Source organism: Alligator mississippiensis, chromosome 7, assembly GCF_030867095.1.
Source record: "Alligator mississippiensis isolate rAllMis1 chromosome 7, rAllMis1, whole genome shotgun sequence".
Classification (NCBI taxonomy): domain Eukaryota; kingdom Metazoa; phylum Chordata; order Crocodylia; family Alligatoridae; genus Alligator; species Alligator mississippiensis.
Window position 1 is genome coordinate 78043603 of NC_081830.1, and position 19206 is coordinate 78062808.

Sequence of the window (19206 nt, forward strand, 5' to 3'; positions counted from 1 at the left end):
TGCTAGCACTGGAATAGTTAAAAAAAGGAAAAAAAAAAAAGAAAAATGGTCCAATTTTTCCTAGCACAGCCATTTGAATTATCACACGATGAAAAGCATTTCTCAGTCCATATAAACTGTGAAATTCATTTGAAAGTTAACGCTCATTGCTTTTTAAATTAAAATAGCATGTCAAGGTGTAATGTTTGTGCTAGCTGTTTTGTAGAAGAATGGCATCTTCTATGATGCCAGAAATCTGCTATGCTAGACTATAAGCCCAATATACATCTTTCTTGTTGTGCCATGCATAAGGTATCAGATGAAAAATGTTACAGTGGTAGTATGAAATACTTAACTATTAGATTTGCGTCTGATATCTTATCCTGTAAAACATAGAAAACAGGGGTTGGAGGTTAGAATAGCAACGGGAGAAACAAGTTAGTGGGTCAAGAAACAAGATAGAGGGTAAAGAAAGTAGGAAAACATGAGAAGGGTAGAGAGAAAAAGCAGAGCCCTGATCCTATTCCTGCTTCTCCATGCAGATCTCCATTAATGTGCAAAGGGTTTTCACAGGGACACAGAGATGTGATCATTAAAGGTGCATACATGCATTACAACTAGATTCCCCTAACCAAGCATAAGGCAATTTAAATGGCTGTGTGTAAGTGTTCATAGGGCTTGGGTCACCCTAAAAATGGCATACCCTGTCTAAAGTTAGTTCTCAACAGACCCGACCTAAAGAATGTTTGCACGGGTCTACAGGACAGCCCTGGGGCTGGGAAAGCCCAACCACTCTCCACAGCCCCAGGGCTCTGCTGTTTTTACCACCCTAAACCTTGACCAGACTATTTTTAGCCTCCCAATTAGCACATCCCCAGACCAGGTAGCCCTCACTGTGGACCTGCTGACCCCCTTGTGGACCCCCCAGGCCTCAGATCTGCCAGCCTTCCCCTGTGACTTGCTTGTCTCTGGCTGCCCACACTTCCTCCTGGCAAGTACAGAACACTTGCATGGGATGATCTTGACTCAGGTTTAGGCAGCTTAAACTAAACCCCTGAAGTCTGAGATGGGTCCTACAAATGTTTGTTTGTACCCGAAGTCAGTTGCACAATCAACTAGAAAGGGTCTGGTCACGTTTTATATTAACGCACCATTTGTAAATAGTGGTAAAGAATTGATACCGATGAACTGTTCTGTTAATACATGTTTAATTGATTGTGATAGTGTGTCACACTGTCTGTTAACATTTTTACTGATGCAGTCATGATTACCCGTGTCAGGAGTATAACATGTTTATGGCATCCGTTAATCATGTATTACCCTTTAATGAATAATTTATAAAGGGAATGTTAATACACAGTGTGATTGAGGCTAGGGACAGAAATTACACATAAACCAGTATAAGTGACTGGAAACCGGTTCAAATCTGTAACACAGCAGAAGTTCAGTGTATATAAACTACTTTCAAAATGGCCAAAGCTGTTTAAGATAAACCTGGGTATATATAGTATCAGACTGATTTAGGTTAAATTGGTTTATTGAACTTCTGTCCCAGATCCTGTCCAGATTCAAGTTAACTTACAATCTCCCAGCATCCCAGGATGTTTTGAACCTCCCCTGCAATGCTCCCTACTCCCTTGCAGGGTGGGTGGGCTAGCCTTAGCCCAAGCTGTCTGCTCCAGCCAAGCAGGGAGGTGTCCTCTGCCACCTCCCAGCTTTGGGTCTGGGCTACTGCAGGCATGTGGCTGCATTTCTGGAATCAAAAGTGAATGTCCATTCACTTGCTTATCAGTTTGATCTACGCATCTTAGATTAACTTGTGAAGATTGGCTCGATTCAGCCTTAGGCTTTTTGAATGTCTGTACTTAGCCTGAAAGTGAACTAAAGCAACTGGGCTGATTGCATTATTTAGCTCATTTCTTGAGTTCAGTTTGTAATACGACAAAAAGAACATACACTCAGTATCTTAAGCTGTTTTGACAACTGTCACACTGGGACATGGGAGGCCAGGTATAGGGCCACTTGGGGGCAAAGGCACCAGTCAGGATCAGGATGGGTGAGCAGGTGAAGACAAACTGGGTCAGGGAGCCAGGAGATCAATCCATGGGCTGACTGAAGAATGCAGGGCCAGTTCTATGGGCCAGATCAGGCCCATGGACCGCTCCATCCTCACATGCTGGAGCCAGTGTATGCAGCACCCACTCCAGCTTATCCAGAATGGTGCTGCATGCAGTGGAGCATGGGGCTGCTCCAGGGTGGGTAGCACATGTGCCTGCTCTGACCAGTAAGGAGCCCAATGAGAAGCCCAACATCCTGGGAGCCTGGCTACCTCCATGGGAACAACTTTCAGTGTTGGGCTTCATCCTGCAGTGCTGCTACGACTCCAGTGTTTTTGCTTTGGGTTGGGTGCGTGGTAGCCAAGTGGGTGAGAGATGCCAAGTGGGTGGCATGTCTGGGTGAGAGCAGCAGCACTGTGGACCTCCAGCAGCAGCACAGAAAGAAGCTTGGTATCTGTCACAGAGCACTGAGGTGCCCTGTGCCTGAAGAGGGGAAAATTGCTAGGCAAGGAGCCCTAGCAGTGACTAAGGAGCCCAGCTGGGGGTTGCCAGGGCAACCAGTGAAGGCCAGCTGACTGGAAGGGGCTGGGCCTGGCTCCCTTTATAAACCCATGGGGCTGGGGCTAGAGGCAGTTCCCTGCCAGCAGCCGGAGAAGCAGGAGCTCCCTAAGCCACGATGCAAGGAGAAGCCTAACTGCAGGTACAGCTTGACCTGAGTTGAACGATGTTGCTACAGCCAGACGGCTTATGTTTGAGTTATAGCCAGGAGACTCGAGTTTGTGTTGCTGTTTGTCATACTGGTGGTTTGGGTGAGGCTATAAGGGAATGGAGGAGGCCTCATAGGGGACTCACAGCAGAGTGTGAGGACCCCAGCACCAGCGGGCGCAGCACAAGGGGTGCATAGACCCCAGCCCAGAGAGGGGGCACTGTTGAAAACCCCCAGAGCGGGTGTGGCAAGCCCCAGAGAGGGGGCAGCACGATTGAGAAGCCCAAGTGGGGCACGCCGAGCCCCAGAAGGGGGGTCACACTACTGAGAAGCCCAAGTAGGGGGCAGTACTTTTAAGAAGCCCAAGTTTGGGCACTGGGAGCCCCTGATAGGGGGCCGCATTATTGGGAAGCCCAAGTTGGGCAAGGCGAGCCCCAGAAGGGGGGCATCACTTTTAGGAAGCCCAGGTTGGGCACGGCGAGCCCCAGGAGGGTGGTTGCATGACTGAGAAGCCCAAGTTGGGCACGGCGAGCCCCAGGAGGGGAGTCGCTCGACTGGAAAGCCCAAGTTGGGTACGGCGGCCCAGATAGGGGTTAGTATTATTGAGAAGCCCAAGTTTGGGCACTGTGAGCCCCTGATAGGGGGCCGCATTGTTGGGAGGCCCAAGTTGGGCACCGGAAAGCCCCAGGAGAGGGCAGCAAAGGAAGGAATGCCCAAGGAGAACAGTAAGGGGCCGAATAGTGAGAGAATGGGAGTGAGAGAATTGAGACAACGGTGATTACGTGGGCGAGGTGTGGACTGCGGTGTAGGGGAGGAAACGGAGCCGCAGATAGCGCCCCCTAGCAGTGCGGGCAGTATAAGGGCAGCCTCCCGCTAATTAATTAATTAAGATCAAGATGTGGCAGGTGAGGAGGCAGGCGGTTGCCCCAGAGACAGGTGTGTGGGTCACATTGAGGGCGGCCCAGAGTGACGACCTGTTACAGTATCACAAGCACTTGGCTGCTACCATGGGAACAAGCCATGGTGCTCGGCTTCTTCCTGTGCCATGGCTCTCGCCCAGGTGATTGGCATTGCAGCCAGGGTCAGGGCAAAGTCTGTTGGCCATATGTTGACACCACTGTCTTAGTCTGTTCATCTTTAAAAGAGGAGCATTTTGCGTGACATTAGAATTCATAAGGCTAATTCTGCCCAACCGAATGGTGCGGCTTTCACTGAAGTCAGTGGGAATTTCACCTCTCATGGAACTGAGCCCAGACTGTGTTTTGAGGTCCTGATACTTCTTGCTGAGTGACTGCTTAAAAGTATGCTGAGACTTGTGTGGAAAACAGGTGTGTTACACAGCAGTAAAGAAGATACAGTAGCAAGTGGCAGCGAAATGGTTAACAATGAGAAACTAGAGAGCCAATTGTGTGTAATTTTTTACAGCATTTTTGACGTACCCATTTTCTTCTAAAGCTATTATTATAAGCTGTAGGTGATAACAAGGGGCACACAGCCACAGGTTCAGTCTGTAGCCTCTGCTTTTGGTTATATCACTGAAAAAGCGAGTAATTCTACTTGTGTTGATGGAGATACACCATTTGACTTAACAGAACAGAAATTCGATCCAGTGTCTTTAACCAACAAAAAAAAATGTATTGCCTTCCTTAAGTGATTGGCCTGAGGTGTCTTGTTGCTATTAGGATAATTGAGTTTCTATAAGATGGAAAATGGCCAGGATGAGCATTTACTGGGGACTGCTGACACGGTTGTGATGTCACTGACTGACAGTCAAAAGGCAGTTGTTATCACCAAAACTTTAAATCCATTTGATAAATCCGTATGTACAACACCCTCTTTTCTGAGCAGAGATTGTAACCATGGCAGCAGTGGTTGCTGCAGTGTGCGACTAAGACATATGCAGCTTCTCTCAATGAACCAGAAGAATCTAACAGCGTAAAAGGAATTAAAGTGCAAAGATTTTTAAGTGGACTTCAAATAAATGTTGAACATGCATCTGTTTTTTTTTTGTAATGGGCAAAGAAACGACAATTGTGATATTTAACTCTCCATTGTTGGACCACTTGGTTTCTAATGCAGTTTCGTCCTTACTTGAGTCTTCCTCACATTCATTATCCTATCAAGTTCTGGATGCATATCTGAGTGTGAAAGGAAAATCTGGAGCAGGACACAATAGTCATTGCTTGATGTGCCACTTTTTATTATTAATCACGCATGGGTCTTTTTAAGTCTAGCCCATACATTTTGAAGCTATTCTTTTAAAACCTGATTCTGCAAATCTGTACTTGTGTTAATGAGTTGTGTTAATGCAAGCACATAGTTATGTTGTCTTCTTGGGTCATTCACTGGCATAAAATGTGGAATTGGTCATGATGCTTTACAAATTTACTGTAGAGTTATACCTCTTCAGAGGTTACCTGAATTTGGTCCAGGGTTTGCAGATTGCTGGCTTAAGGACCGGGGCAGCAGTTGACAAAAGAAAAGACTGTGCCCAAAAAGAAGTGAAAGATCAAACAGCGGGAAAAGAACTGATGAACTAACGGAAACGTCACTCCTGTCAGGCTTCAGTAAGAATGCCTGAAACAGTGTTGCGGTCCAAACTTCTCATCCATTTAGTTGCAGTTTGTAATAGGCATTATGAAAGTATTGCAGATTAAAATGGTCACATGACTCTCAGAAACAAGAGTGGCCTCCAGTTTATGATATACTATAGGTTGACCACTGTAGCATAGTTTGATCTCCAGCACTTTGCCGAGAAAGTTAATTCCATTTAACTGGGGATTTTGACGTTTCCAGACTGAACGTGTTCTGATTCAGTTTCAACCCCACCTCCATTTCAAAATTCACTGCAGAAATAAAGTCCCAGAGTCCCACATTCAGAGTTGCAGCGGGCTGCCCTAAGAAGCTGACTCTGGAAGCCACAAGGTCCCTGATCGAGGGAGTCTTTCTAGCATCTTGCCCCACAGCCATAGGGCCTGAAAAACAGGAGTCTTAGCAGCTGTAAGTGTATGCTGGCAAGGAGCAGGGGAAGCAGGCTGTCCAGGGAGTAGGTAGGTTTGATAGCTGCCTCATTTTCTTATGAATGGCATCAGAGTCGATCCATTTTCGTAGAACATTTTGACAAATTGGCAAATTCTGACACAAAATTGTCAGAATATTTTCTCCAGCTTGGCTGCTCTGATTTTATCCAATGCAGTTTCCCGTCCTTGACATCTGTGCTTTGACCTGACAGAAAACGACACAGTAAACCTCATCCTACTCGGAGGAATGTCAGAGACCCAGTTAAAGAAATTACATACAGAGAGAAGAAGCTTGTAGCTCTGTTCTACTTCTGACACCAGTGAGAGAGGAGACTCCTTCCACCCCTAACTCACATGCCTGCTAGGTGAAGTTGCCAGCAATCGGGGTGCCTATCAATTTAAACATGAAGCAGGATCATTCCTCAGCCAACTATTCCCTGATGTATCAAAACATGGGATTATGTTGGGTTATCTGATAATGTGGTGGATTTTTGAAGAGGCCCCTTCTAGCAATTTTGGTACCAGATGACTGGTTTAATGCTATCAAAGGAATCTAGAATCTGAATCTTGTCTGAAGCTCTGGAGTTAACTAACATGAGGTTTCTTGAGCCATGATTTACCAGGGCAGAAACCTATCTGTTTCTATCATTGTTCCTAAGTCGGCATGTGGGAAAATATTTTTTTTTGCTATTAAATTGAAGATTGAGATGTTCAGTATATTTCAACATGCTGCAATGTTTTGAGGAAACTAAAATAAAGTAATATCAGCGAATTCCTCAAAAGTGGGATTTTCTCCTGATTTTCAGGGGACTATCAAAAACTCTTCTTAAAAAAAGAACACACGTGTGCATGTGTGTACACACACACACACACACACACAACACTATAAAACGGTGTGATCTAATTTGGAAAATGAATTAATTGTACCTGTTTGTTTTAATTATCTGATAATACGGCAAATAAACATGAAAGCCTAGTTGTCCAGATGCTTAAGCATTTCTAGCATCCACTGGACTGCTTGTGACAAGTGTGGTAATTTGTCTAAGGTGTATAAAAATCTCCCAGTATCAAACAGAATGTATTTGCATCTGGGTCAAACTTCCCACACCGTTATGAATGAAAGGGTGTTTTGTGTTTCTGTTCTCCTTTTCTCTCCATCTTAGACTAGAACTCCAAGGGCTACTTGTACAGGGCTAAAAATCAGAGTTGTAAACTTCAGCACAGTCGCACTGAAATGTAGTCAGCCTAGTTTAGTGGATTTCAACTTTTTTGGACCCAAGGCACACCATTAGACAGAAGATATCTGTTGGAAAATGTCAGCTCTTAGCTTTCACTCATTTTTTTGACTACAAAAAAATAATAGAGCATTTTTTTTCTGCCACAAAGAACTCAGAAAGCATACAACAGGTCAGAGGGTGTAATCAGATGTTGCCTTTGTGCCACTATAAAAATGTTTATGGTGGCATCAAGACCGAGCAGACAGAGGTCCATACTCCTTGTTGCACCACAAAAGCCCAAGATTTATGACAAAAAGCCAGTATTAATTTGTGCCTCTGTTTAGTGGCGGATATCTATTTGTTTTGAGGTGGGAGAGTGTGGGCACACTCCCCAGTTGCCTCAGGCAGGTGCTCCAAGGACTTGAAGGAGACCCAGCCCAGCACAACTCAGGAATCCCAGGGCATGATTGGACCCCTCAGTCCAGGGGCATACCTGGCCAGCTTTCCTTTGTTACAGAGAGACAGGCTAGGGAATCTCGGGGCACATCTCTGTAGGCAGGGAAAGTGAGGGTCCCTGCTTATAGAGATGTGCCCTAAGATTTCCCAAGGCATATCTCTGTAAGAAGGGAAAGCTGGGTAGTCATTCCAAAAACCTGAGGAATCCAGTCCTGTGTGGGAATTCCTGGTGCACACAGGACTGGGGAGAATACATTACTTGATGTCCTGCAAGACCAACATATGGGACAAAGGGCAATGTGCCTTTTGCCCAGTGATGTGGATCAGGTGTACTGGGAAGCATCCTGACACAGCTGATCTGTTTCATCTGGAGACATCAAATTTCTAGCCAGAATGGCTTTCATACTATGGATTCCTGTTTGAAATCTCAGGATTTATCTTTTAAAATGTGTAGGTGTTTGCACACCTAACTGTGCTAATATTGTACAACACCCTTAAAAGGATCTTGCTGCAGCACCTTGGGTAAGAAATACTGCCCAGGCTGGATCCAGCTTTTGGACCTGTATGATCCAGCCTTTGGGTCTTGGGCTGATGCTTCAAGCCACATGTGATGTGCAGAGCTGGTCTGGTGCATGGATTGGATCTGATACTGTATGCTGCCCAGAGGGCAAGCTTGGGATGCGTGTTGTATGCTGTGCCTGTGCTAGACCAGCCCTGCCTAATGGCTTCAGGGTTGGTCCAGATCAGGCCATCCCAGAGCCGGCACACATCCTGTGCTGGCCCCTTGGGCTACATGCAGTTCCCATAGCATTGGGTCCAGCCTGCATGCTACCCATAGCACAACCCCTGGTGAGGGGCTGCTGTGTGCTGCCTGGGGCACAGGGGACTGGCATGGGGAGCACACTGTACCCAGCACCCTGCTGAACCAACCTGGTGTGCTGGCTGCAGCATGGCCTGATTTGACCTGCACACTGGCCCAGCAACCTTCATTTGACCATGGTCGATGGTTTTGACACTGCCATAGATGATTGGGTAGTTTCCTTTCAGGAGAACTGCTTTATCAGAGGGTAGATATCTGTGGTCAGCTTTATGGATGTTCAGAAAGTCTCATGACAGAGGAACCTGGAAGGTTCTAAAAGGGCAGCTGACTTCTCCATTTTGGGTCTTCAGACATTTTTCTAGTTCAAGCTGAAGGAAGATAATAGAGGGCCTGGCTGAGGCACAGGAGAGTCCTACCTTATTGAAACACAGATAGACTCCAAAGACTGGATAAGATAGAGTGCATGTAATTGTATTTAGAATATTTGTTGTTTTCTGAACATTTGTAGATTCTTGTGCTTTTTCTCTTAAGCAAGGAGTAATTATGGACAGAAATCCTGTACAAAACTTGCGTGATATGCTATGGTATCCATTGTCACAGAAGAAATAAAGTATTTAACAAAAGGCTCATATATCTCATATGTGTGTAGGGAGGCCCAAAGTGAGGAATGATTTTAGTTTGAATGTGTATATTGTCTGATACAAAAAGATCCTGGCTTATAACTTAGTCTTTGGCACTTCTGCAATACCAACAAATAATGATATTTGAGTTCTGCCAAAGGTTTTTGTTAAAAGTCACTTCTGCTATTCTGTTTCCTCAGCTCTCTCTGTTGGAAGAGGCAGGCTTTGGTGGCGTTCTTCTCTACATTGATCCTTGTGATTTACCAAAGACTCAAAATCTTAGCGATAAAGCATTTATGGTTTCCCTGAACAATGGAGGAGACCCATCAACGCCTGGCTATCCCAGTATCGGTAAGTCCTGTTCTTCATGTCTTACTAATGTAATGCTAATAGTAAATGCAGGAGTTGAAACAAGCAGATTCTCAAGCCCAAGAAAAAACCCTCTAACAACCTGGAGTGGTGCTGCAAAATTACGCTGATGGTACTGTGGTGATATAATAGCCTCTTGACAGGAGGTAGGTAGCCTAGACACTTCTTTATGTTGGCTTTTGTTTCTCTCTTCACACACTCTATCATTATCCAGTCTTAGTAATTGCACAGAGACTCAGCAACTGCAAGGAGAAAGCCACTCTGGTACAATGGTCTTTGTAGCACAATCATGTGAAATGGCTGCTCCGTGCTAGGTGTTTATCAAATGATTTCCTACGTTTGGGACCTTCTGCCTTCATGCTGTGGCTGGTAGAGTCATTTGCCCTATCATATAATCATAGAAAATTAGGGCTGGAAGGGACCTCAGGAGGCCATCTAGTCCAACCCCCTGCTCTAAGCAGGGTCATCCCCATCTAGATCATCCCAGCAGAGGCTTTGTCCACCCAGGTCTTTAAAAGCTCTAAGTTTGGAGGTTCCACATCCTCAATGGGTAGCCTGTTTGAGTGAGAGAGTTTTTCCTAAATCTAACCTAAACTTCCCCTGCTGCAACTTAAGAGCATCACTCCTTGTTCTGTCATTTGCCACCACTGAGAATAGTATAGCTCCATCCTCTGTGTAATTACCCTTCAGGTAGTTGAAGGCTGCTTTATAAACCTCCCCTCAGTCTTCTCTTCTCCAGACTAAATCTGCCCAGTTCCCTCAGCCTCTCCTAACAAGTCAAGCACCCCAGCCCCCAGACCGTTTTTGTTGCCCTCCACTGAACTCTCCAATCTGTTCACATCCTTTTTGTAGTGGGGGCCCAAAACTGAACACAGTACTCCATGTGTGGCCTCACCAGTGCTGAATAGAAAGGAATATTCACTTCCCTCAACACACTCATACTAATGCAGCCCGGTATGTCATTAGCCTCCTTGGCAACAAGGGCACACCGCTGGATCATATTCAACTCATTGTCTATTATAACCCCCAGGTCTTTTTCTGCAGAGCTGCTGCTTAGCCAGTGAGTCCCTAGGCTGTACAAGTGCGTGGGATTGTTTCATCTTAAGTACAGGACTTTTTTCACTTGTCCTTATCATGAGATTTCTTTAGGAACACTCCTCCAATTTGTCTAGGTCTTTCTGAGTCCTACCCTTCCCTCCGGCATGTCTACTACTCCCCCAAGCTTGGTGTCATCTGCAGATTTGCTGAGGGTGCACTCTGTCCCATCTTCCAGGTCACTGATGAAGATATTGAACAAAACGGGCCACAGGAGTGATCCCTAGGGGCACTCCACTTGATACCAGCTGCCAACTAGACATCAAGCCATTGATTACTGGCCTTTGAGTCTGACAGTCTAGCCAGTTTGCTATCCACCTTACAGTCCATTTGTCCAACCTGTTCTTCTTTAGCTTCCTTACAAGAATGTTATGTGAGACCCTATCAAAAGCTTTTCTAAAGTCAAGGTATGTTATGTCCACTGCTCTCCCCGCATCCACAGAGCCAGTCACCACATCATAGAAGGCAATCAGGTTGGTCAGGCATGATTAGCCCTTGGTGAATCCATGCTGACTGTTCCTAATCAACACATTCTCCTCCAGCTGCTTAGAAATGGATTCCTTGAGGACCTGCTCCATGATTTTTCAGTCAGGGACTGAGATGATGCTGACTTGTCTGTAGTTCCCCGGATCCTTCTTCTTCCCTTTCTTAAAGATGTGCACTATATTTTCCCTTTTCAAATCATCTGGGACCTCTCCCAGTTACCACAGGTTTCCAAACATAATGACCAGCAGCTCTACAATCACAGCAGCCAACTCCCTCAGCATGCTTGGGTACAACCTATCCAGTCCCATGGATTTATACACATCCAACTTCTCTAAATAGTCTCTAAACTATTATTTTACCACTGTTGGCTGCTCACTTCCTTCCCAAACCATGCTGCCTGGTGCAGCAGTCTAGGAGCTGACTTTGCCTGTGAAGCCTGGGGTAAAAAAAAGGTATTGATTACTTCAGCCTTTTCTGCATCATCTGTCACTAGGTTGCCTCCTCCATTCAGTAAGGGACCCACGCTTTCCCTTGTCTTTTTCTTGTTGCTGATATACTTGTAGAAACCCTTTTTGTTATTCTTCATATCCCTTGCTAGCTGCAACTCCAATTGTTCTTTGGCCTTCCAGATTTCATCCCTGCATGCCCAAGCAATACTCTTTTACCCCTCCCTAGTCATTCATCCAAGGTTCCACTTCTTGTATGCTTCCTTTTTGTGTTTTAGCTCGCTGAAGAGTTCCCTGCTAAACCAAGCAGGTCTTCTGCCATACTTGCTAGTGCTCCTGTATGTAGTACCCTTTGGAGAGGGTTGAGGCTGCTACTCCATCACCAGGCTATCCTGTACTCGCTGGCCCCACCTCACCTCCAATCTCTTGCCTACCATGCTCTGATGCTGTCCTGTTTATTTTGGTTGAGGGAGGCAGTCCCTGCAACTGGGAATAACTTCACTGGTTGCCTTCTTTGTGGGCTTTGAGTGCTCTCCCTTTTAAGGGAGCATCCCATAGGACTTGTTGGAGTCTTAGCTGTTGTAGCCGTGGCCCCCTTTTTCTCCGGCTGTACCCTCAGCCTTGTTCTATTGTTTAAGACCTCAGCTCCTGAGTATCAGTCCTGCTTTGGGATGTGCCCTACTGGGATTACAGTCTCAGCACCAGCCTCCAGCCCTTTAGCACAAGGCTAGCTCTTGGCACAAGAAAGGGGAGTGCCACCCATGCACCCCTGTAGTCACAACCTGGTTCTCTGGTACAAACTGAACAAATGCACAGCCCAGCTGCTTCATAACACAAATAGTCTCCCTCCTCTGGGTAAATGTTCCCCGTAGACCCTATTTCCATAAGATCCTCCTTCCCTAGCTCCCCTTGGTGGCTTGGGTGCCTGTCTGTTTGTTTGTTTCCAGCAGCCCCTTCCTCCCAAGAACTGCTCTCCCTGCTGCAGGCAGGGGTTGCCCCTTGCATGCTCAGAGACTAAGCTTATATCCCCAAACCCAGACTCCTTCTGGTCATGTGACCAGGTCTTCTGCACCCAGTGACCAGGTGCAGCTAATTGCTTCATTACCTGCCTGGTCTTATAACAGTCCACCTGGGCTGTTGCTCCTTACTACCCTTCCTGGTTTCATGTCCCCCATCCTCTCAGCCTTTCTAATAACAGGGACTCGGGAGCCCTGTTACAGTGTACACTGGGATAATTCATTCCTGTGCCCTTAATCCTATGACCCCAGCTGACGTCCTGCCCTTTGGGCGGGGGGCTGGACTCGATGATCTTCCGAGGTCCCTTCCAGCCCTAATGTCTATGAAATCTATGAAATAGAGGTTCTTTAAAATACAGCCAGCTCTCCTGGATACTTCCTTCACTTCAGACATTTGAGGTAATTAACTGATTGTTCTACTTTCTCAGGAAGAGTGAGACCTCCCCTGTTGCTCCAGGTCACCCACTTCCTCCTCACTTACCTTTGGTCTCCATCTCCCCAGTAAACCTAGTTTAAAGCTCTCCTCACTAGGTTAGCAAGCTTGTCTATCAGTATATAGCTAAAAACAATATAATAATAAAAGTATATATCAAATGTTTGTAGAGCAGCGATTTGTTATTCACTCTTTGCCTTGAACACTTGCAAGTGCTAAATATTGCCTAATTTCAGTCCTATCAAAACAAATTTGGTTATTCAGATAATACATTTTGACTTCTCTAAGTGATAGGAGGTCAAAAATATATTTGAAGTGTGCGAAGTAGGTAAAATGTTAATTAAGATGAAATGTTAGTATGCCGCAGTGATGTTTTTGGAAATAATTTGTACCAGTGGCATATCAGACTATCTGTTCTGTTTTAAAATCTCTATTCTAGCAGTTCAGTGAACATGTGTTCTGCCTGTCTGCTGTCTTCTCAACTTTATAACCTCCTTTACCATCTAACTATACAGAAAAGTATTAAGAATCACACTATGAGCTTGTGACAAGGCTTCATCAAGAATATTTGGTCCAGTTACTAGCACAGACATCTAAAGTCTGACTTGAATTGGCACTAAATCAACTGAGGCAATGCTGAGATACTTCATGACTAGAATGGCAGAAAATAGAAATATTTGCCTAGTTGTCAGAGAAGGGTGTTAGCTATTCACAGCATGAAATGCCTTGACAGCTCAGTGGGAAAGAAATTGCACATTTTCTCAGTGTCTCACAATACCTGACCTAGTGTTCTCAGAACTGCCCTGGGAACTACAGAAGTAAATGTAACACTCTTCAAGCTTTATTCTTGCTCATTTCATGGAGCCATTTGAAAAATGGGTTGTTGTTTGTCAATCTAGATGACTCTATAATGTTTTATTTCCCCTACATGAAAAGTAAAGTTAATTAAAAGTGATATACCAGCAATAGGATGCCTGTTCAGTGTCTAAACCTTGTACGTTGGTTTGTTGATAGGTACAGGCAATGTTCTTATGGATTGTATAAATTCCAACCTCTAGTTTTAGAAAAGAAGCCAAGTGCTATAAGAAAATGTGATAACCTTAAACGAGGGGCCAAGTTATGTAGTTTGATGGTTTATGCTAGAACCTTACTGTTGCTTGCACACACATGTGAATTTTTAGAAGGCATACATCAGCAAAAATCAGCAGACTCTCTCATCTCTGCTTGGTTTTGATTTCCAAAGACAGTCTTCTTTTCAGAAATGTTTAGTCATTGCTGTCGCTCTTGAAATGATCCAGTGCTTGGGACGTGGAAGTAGTGGGGGAGGGGCATTTAAGGAGTCAGGGAGGGGAAGACGCAACAGATGTAAGCAGTGTAGAGAGTCCAAATCCCATTGTTAGCTAAGAGGGACAGAAAAGGGAAGGGTCTCACAGAAAATCACTTGTTTCCCTTTGGTTTTTTAATGTATTGAGTGCTGCACTTGGTGTTACTTATGGCAGAGATGAGTTTGGCTTCACTGTTGCTGAACTCCAGAGTTATTTCAAACTAAATCTGTCTTCAGACAGAAAAATGGCTCAGTAAACTAAGATATGGTTGGATCCTATTTGTCAATCTTAGTATGTAAATAGTAGTGTCATTGCTATGAGCAGTGTGAGCCCTCTCCTAAGATAAGACTCTCAGTAATAGGGTTCCTATCTATGCAGCAGAGGAATAGAAATTATATCATGAAGAATTCTTCAAGAAGTGTGATAGAAAGCACTATCAGTTATACCAGGCTGAAGTGTAACAGCTCAATTCAGTAAAATCCTGCTCTGTCAACAGGAGTTTCTGGTGTAATACTCTTTTTAAAGAATTTTACACATAAGTTTTGACGCTAAGGAAAATATTATAGATTTATATGACTATTCAGAAGTGGCCTGTGCTTCAGATCACTGTAAACAGCCAGTCATGTGAGCCATAAAACCAAGGTGTAGGACAGAAATCAGCTACACTAATGCACAGTAAAAGTGTTGTGTGTGTGTGTGTGTGTGTGTGTGTGTGTGTGTATGCATTTGAGAAGACTGTGACTTGTGAATTATTCAGCTGTACAGGTATGTAATAGAGTTGACAGTCATATTCCTGCAAGTATGAGCACACAAGAGTAAGCAGGTGCTATGTGCTCAATATTTGCTCAAATGTGGCAATAAGAATGCAAGGAGTGGGTGAAATCTTGGCCCCGTTGTTCCCCTAAAATGCTTAAAGATAGTGAGAAAAATCCCTATTTGATTTGGATTAGGATTCAGCCTGAATCAGGGACAGTGATTTGATTAATTGATTCAGATCAGCGTCCCCGATTTGATTCAGCCGAAGATTTGATGCTGATTCAGAATATCAGCGATTCGGACATAGACACAACTTGAAAAGTTTTTTCTACATACCTTGAGGTCGCAGGCACAGCACTTCTAGTTAACTTCTGGGTCTGCCGAGGAGCGTGCTGGGGTCCCCGCATGCTCCCTGGCTCAGCAATCAGCCACAGAGGGACTCCTGGGTGCACCCCTGGCCCATGAGGCACCAGTCACTGAGCCAGGGGGGAAGGGAACATGGGGGGGCAGCACACTCCCTGCAGACCCGGGGGGCAGACATGGGGGGCAGCGTGCTCCCCGCAGACCCGGAAGTGGACTGGAAGTGCTTCTGGTTCACTTCCAAGTCTGCTGCCGAGCGTGCTGGGGAGCCCCCCATGGTTCAGTAGGATGCTCCATCCCCCCCAGCATTGCAGCACTCATGAGCCCCTGCTACCTAGAGATATGTAGAGAAAAAATATTTAAAGTGGTGTCTATGTCCAAATCAAATCTCTCCAAACTGATTAAAGGGTCCTCTGATTTGATTTGGATTTGGAGATTTGGCCATGGAATCAAGCTGAATCTCCACTGAATTGAATCAAGGACCGACGTTTCGCACAACCCTAGTACTCACGAATAAAGAGAAACTGAAATTGAATCCACATGTGCAGTCCTCGGTAGAGCCGAGTCCTTTCCGGTTGCATTACTTGGCTTTCCCAGGGTTTCCCCTCTCATACAAGGGCAGCCCTGAAGGTGGGGATGACAGTCTCAGTCCCCAGGGAGCCTCCTGGGGGATGCTTTGGAAGGCTGTTAAATCTCCCCTCTACTGGGCTATGCCTCCCTGCTTTTTTCCTCCCTGTGCACAGGAGAAAATTTCTGACCATCTCTACTGATGAGTTTGCTAGAGTAGGTCTCTGTTTAGTTTTCTTGTTGTTGTTGTTGTTGTTGTTAAGATGTTCTGGACACCTACCCTCTAGGACAAGACTGTCCAACTTCTAAGCAGCTGGGAGCTCAATACCCTATAGACCACAACAGTGGGGGCCACACACAGTCTGCACCAGAGAAAGCCATGAGCCCTTCAGGCCACACTCTGTGTGGGAGCCCCCACAACTGCTGCACTGAGAACTCATGCCACTCCCCTCCACTGCTGCACTGTGCATCTGAGCAGGCATTCCTTCCCCACTGTTGCACCATGTGACCCCAGGCTTACCATCATCTCCCCTGCCATGTTGCACTACCCCATCCTTTGGGGCCAGGACAGGCAGTGAAGGCTGAAAGAAGTAAGAGGAGCTTGGAGACACTGGCTGCTATTGCAGGTGGAATCCAGGCAGGAGCCCAGGGACTGCAACTGTGTGGCCTTTGGGTTGCCAGTTGGACAACCATGCTCTTGGAAATTGTCTGGATAGAGATGTTAAAGTAGGAAGGATCTCTGAAAGGAGAGGTAATCCTTCTCTACTTACCACAGGAGAATGGAGGATTGCCACGATTGCACGCATGGCATGCCTCACTTGTGGAGTGAGTGCTTGCTCCAGATTGATGTAGGTTGAGCTGTGCAGGGTACTTCTGGCCCTGGAGAGAGGCAGCCCAGGGGAGAGTCCAGCATCCTGAGTCGGAGACACCGAGAAGCTCTCCTTTAGACACTGGTCTGTGAGGAGGTGACCAGCACCAAGGCTCTGAGAAGGAGGTATAGGAGGTCAGAGGAGCTCTATTGAAAGAAGTACTGCTGCAGGAACAGGGAGCAGGAAGAGATGGAGCCCCCTCCTAGAAGTAGGTGGGGAAAGTGGGACAGGAAGAGGTGCTGTGGCTCAGCCCTCTTGAAAGGGCAGGACTGCGCTTAGGAGCGTGGAGGGGACAGTGTTTTGGTTTCGGGGGGGGAGGGGGGGAGAGTGTTTTTCCTTTTTGCTATATATTGTTCTAAAGATCCACAGGGGTCAGCCCTCTTGAAAGGGAAGGACTTCTCTTAGGAGTGTGGAGGGACTGTTTTGTTTTCTCTCTCTTCCTTGTTTTTTTTCCCTTTTGCTATATATTGTTCTTACCTCAGCTAAGGGTGTTTTCCTTTTTACTTGTGTTGTATTCAAGCATTGGTTTGCCCCTGAACAGGGCCAGTAAGAGGACTGAGGACTTGCCTTTTTCAGTCTTGGGGACCTGGGAACTTGGCAACCCTGTCCAGGGTGAGGTAACCCCAGATGTTTTTCTCTGGAATCAGCAACAAAGGTGTGGTCAGATCTGGGTGTAGGGGAGGAGGAGCCCCATAGAATTAGGCCTACCATATGGGTTCAAGGGGGAGGTTGCTCCCTGCAAAACTACCTCCTGATATCATTGATCAGAAACATCAAAGTCATGGCAGGTGAGAAGATTACATCAGGGAGGGGCTGAGGGAGGCAATCATCCAGCTTCCTTAGCACACTAACATCTGGGGAAAATGTCAACGCACAGGGGACCAAAGCCTTATTGCACCTATTGGCAATGGAAATGAATAGTAGCAACCAAATTATTCTTTATAGTGACCTGAAGAGCGTAGTTAAGAGATGTTCATTACTAAAATACAGGCCCAGAGTGTATCATGATTTACAGTCAATACATATTTAGTAATCACATTCTTTTTGTAGCTACCCCTTTACCTTGCAGCTTGCATTGTAAAGTAATTACATTTCAGGAGCTATGCCTTCAGCACAACTGTACAAATCAGCTGTTTTTTAGACATGTGATGTCTAAAGCTTGTAGCTCCTGCACAGTACTGTGCGGGCCGGGGGCGAGCCGGTCCCGTCTTTGCGCACGCGGGCTGTGGCCAGCAGCCCGGGCACGCGGGGTCGGAGGAGACCGTGCGGCGGCAAGGCACGCACGGGCTAGAATTAGTCACAGAGGCGTAATGGTTGATTGAAAGATTATTTACTTACACCCAAGATGGTCGTGGTGTAGGCTGGACAGTTTCCAGGTGCAGCTCCGCTTAAATCCTTGTTGGAGGACTACGACAAATTCGGTTCTTTGGCCCCAGAATTGTTAAGGCTCCGCGGGTTCAGCAATTTCTTTCCCACGGAGTTGTCGAAGCTCCGTGGGCTCTGTTCAGTTCTCAGGCCCCGGAGTTGTTAAATCTCCGTGGGTTTGAAAATTGAGTATATAGGAAAGGGATACATATAGGATTGCGCTCATCGACAGGGAGAGGCCAGAGGCTGTTTAGAGCTCTGTTGCCCGCTTAAGAAATGCGTTGGGTCCGTGAGGATCCGCAGCGCTTGGAGATCTTCACGCTCTTTAAGTGATTTCTCTCCAAGTGATTTCTCTCCAACTTGGGTGGAAGCCACCCAAGCACTTTATACGGCTAGCAAGTCAATCGCTAGCCGTTACGTGTGCATATATTAGGGTTGGCCAATAATGTGGCACGAACTCCCATACAAATGGCGGGAACTCCTTTGCACCGTGCATCTCTGAGATGCAAAAGAAATGCACCATGCAAAGAAGGCTACAAATCTGGCAGGAAATTCCCCGTTGCACCGGAGTTCTCTTCTGCAGCAGAGAACTCCGCCGTGCAAGAAAGCTGTAATTCTAGCGGGAACATAATTTAGCGTTGCCGAAGCACACACAAACAAAAACTCACAACTTTGGGTTGTGACAAGTACATGGATAAAACTTTCACTGGATTCACTGAATCTTACCCATTCCTGAGGTTATGTTTATTCAGAAGAAAGACCCTCAAAATCTAGCCAAAGGCCTCTCATCAGTCTGGACTCCTTCTGGGACCCTCTGCCAAAATTCAAAACTTTTTGAGAATCTCCCTTGCTTTACGCTTGGGTGGAACAGCAAACCACCAAAAATTGTGAGTCAACAAAACCCATTGAACAAACTCTGGCAAGATAATAATCTACCAGCCAACTTGATGTTTTAGATTAACACGGTCAGTCTGGCACGCTGTGCTGTGGCTTGACCACAGATCTGGGACTCAAGGTTTTGGATCCTAGTCCTGTCTCTGCCATTGACTACCAGTGAGAAAACACACCTGGAGTTTCTTGATATCTAATAAACAAGGCAAAACATTGTTATAGTAGGTACTTTGTCTGCAACCTTGAGCTATCTTTAGAGAGTATAGCAGATACTTCCTTGTTTAACAGAAAGAGTCCATTTGATTATTGAAAGCACGTGGAGTGGGGGGCAGAGGAGAAAGGTCCTTCCGACA

At 45.9% G+C, this 19206-nt stretch overlaps 1 protein-coding gene across 4 annotated transcripts in view; it reads left to right on the plus strand.

Moving 5' to 3' along the window:
* The window catches only part of NAALADL2 (N-acetylated alpha-linked acidic dipeptidase like 2), a 1094482-nt gene that overhangs the window by 642378 nt on the left and 432898 nt on the right, over positions 1–19206 (plus strand). For all 4 annotated transcript variants that reach the window (XM_059731159.1, XM_059731157.1, XM_059731158.1 and 1 more), the window contains one exon: positions 9076–9226. In XM_059731159.1, the coding sequence (XP_059587142.1) occupies positions 9076–9226 (151 nt within the window). The remainder of the gene's footprint in view (positions 1–9075; positions 9227–19206) is intronic.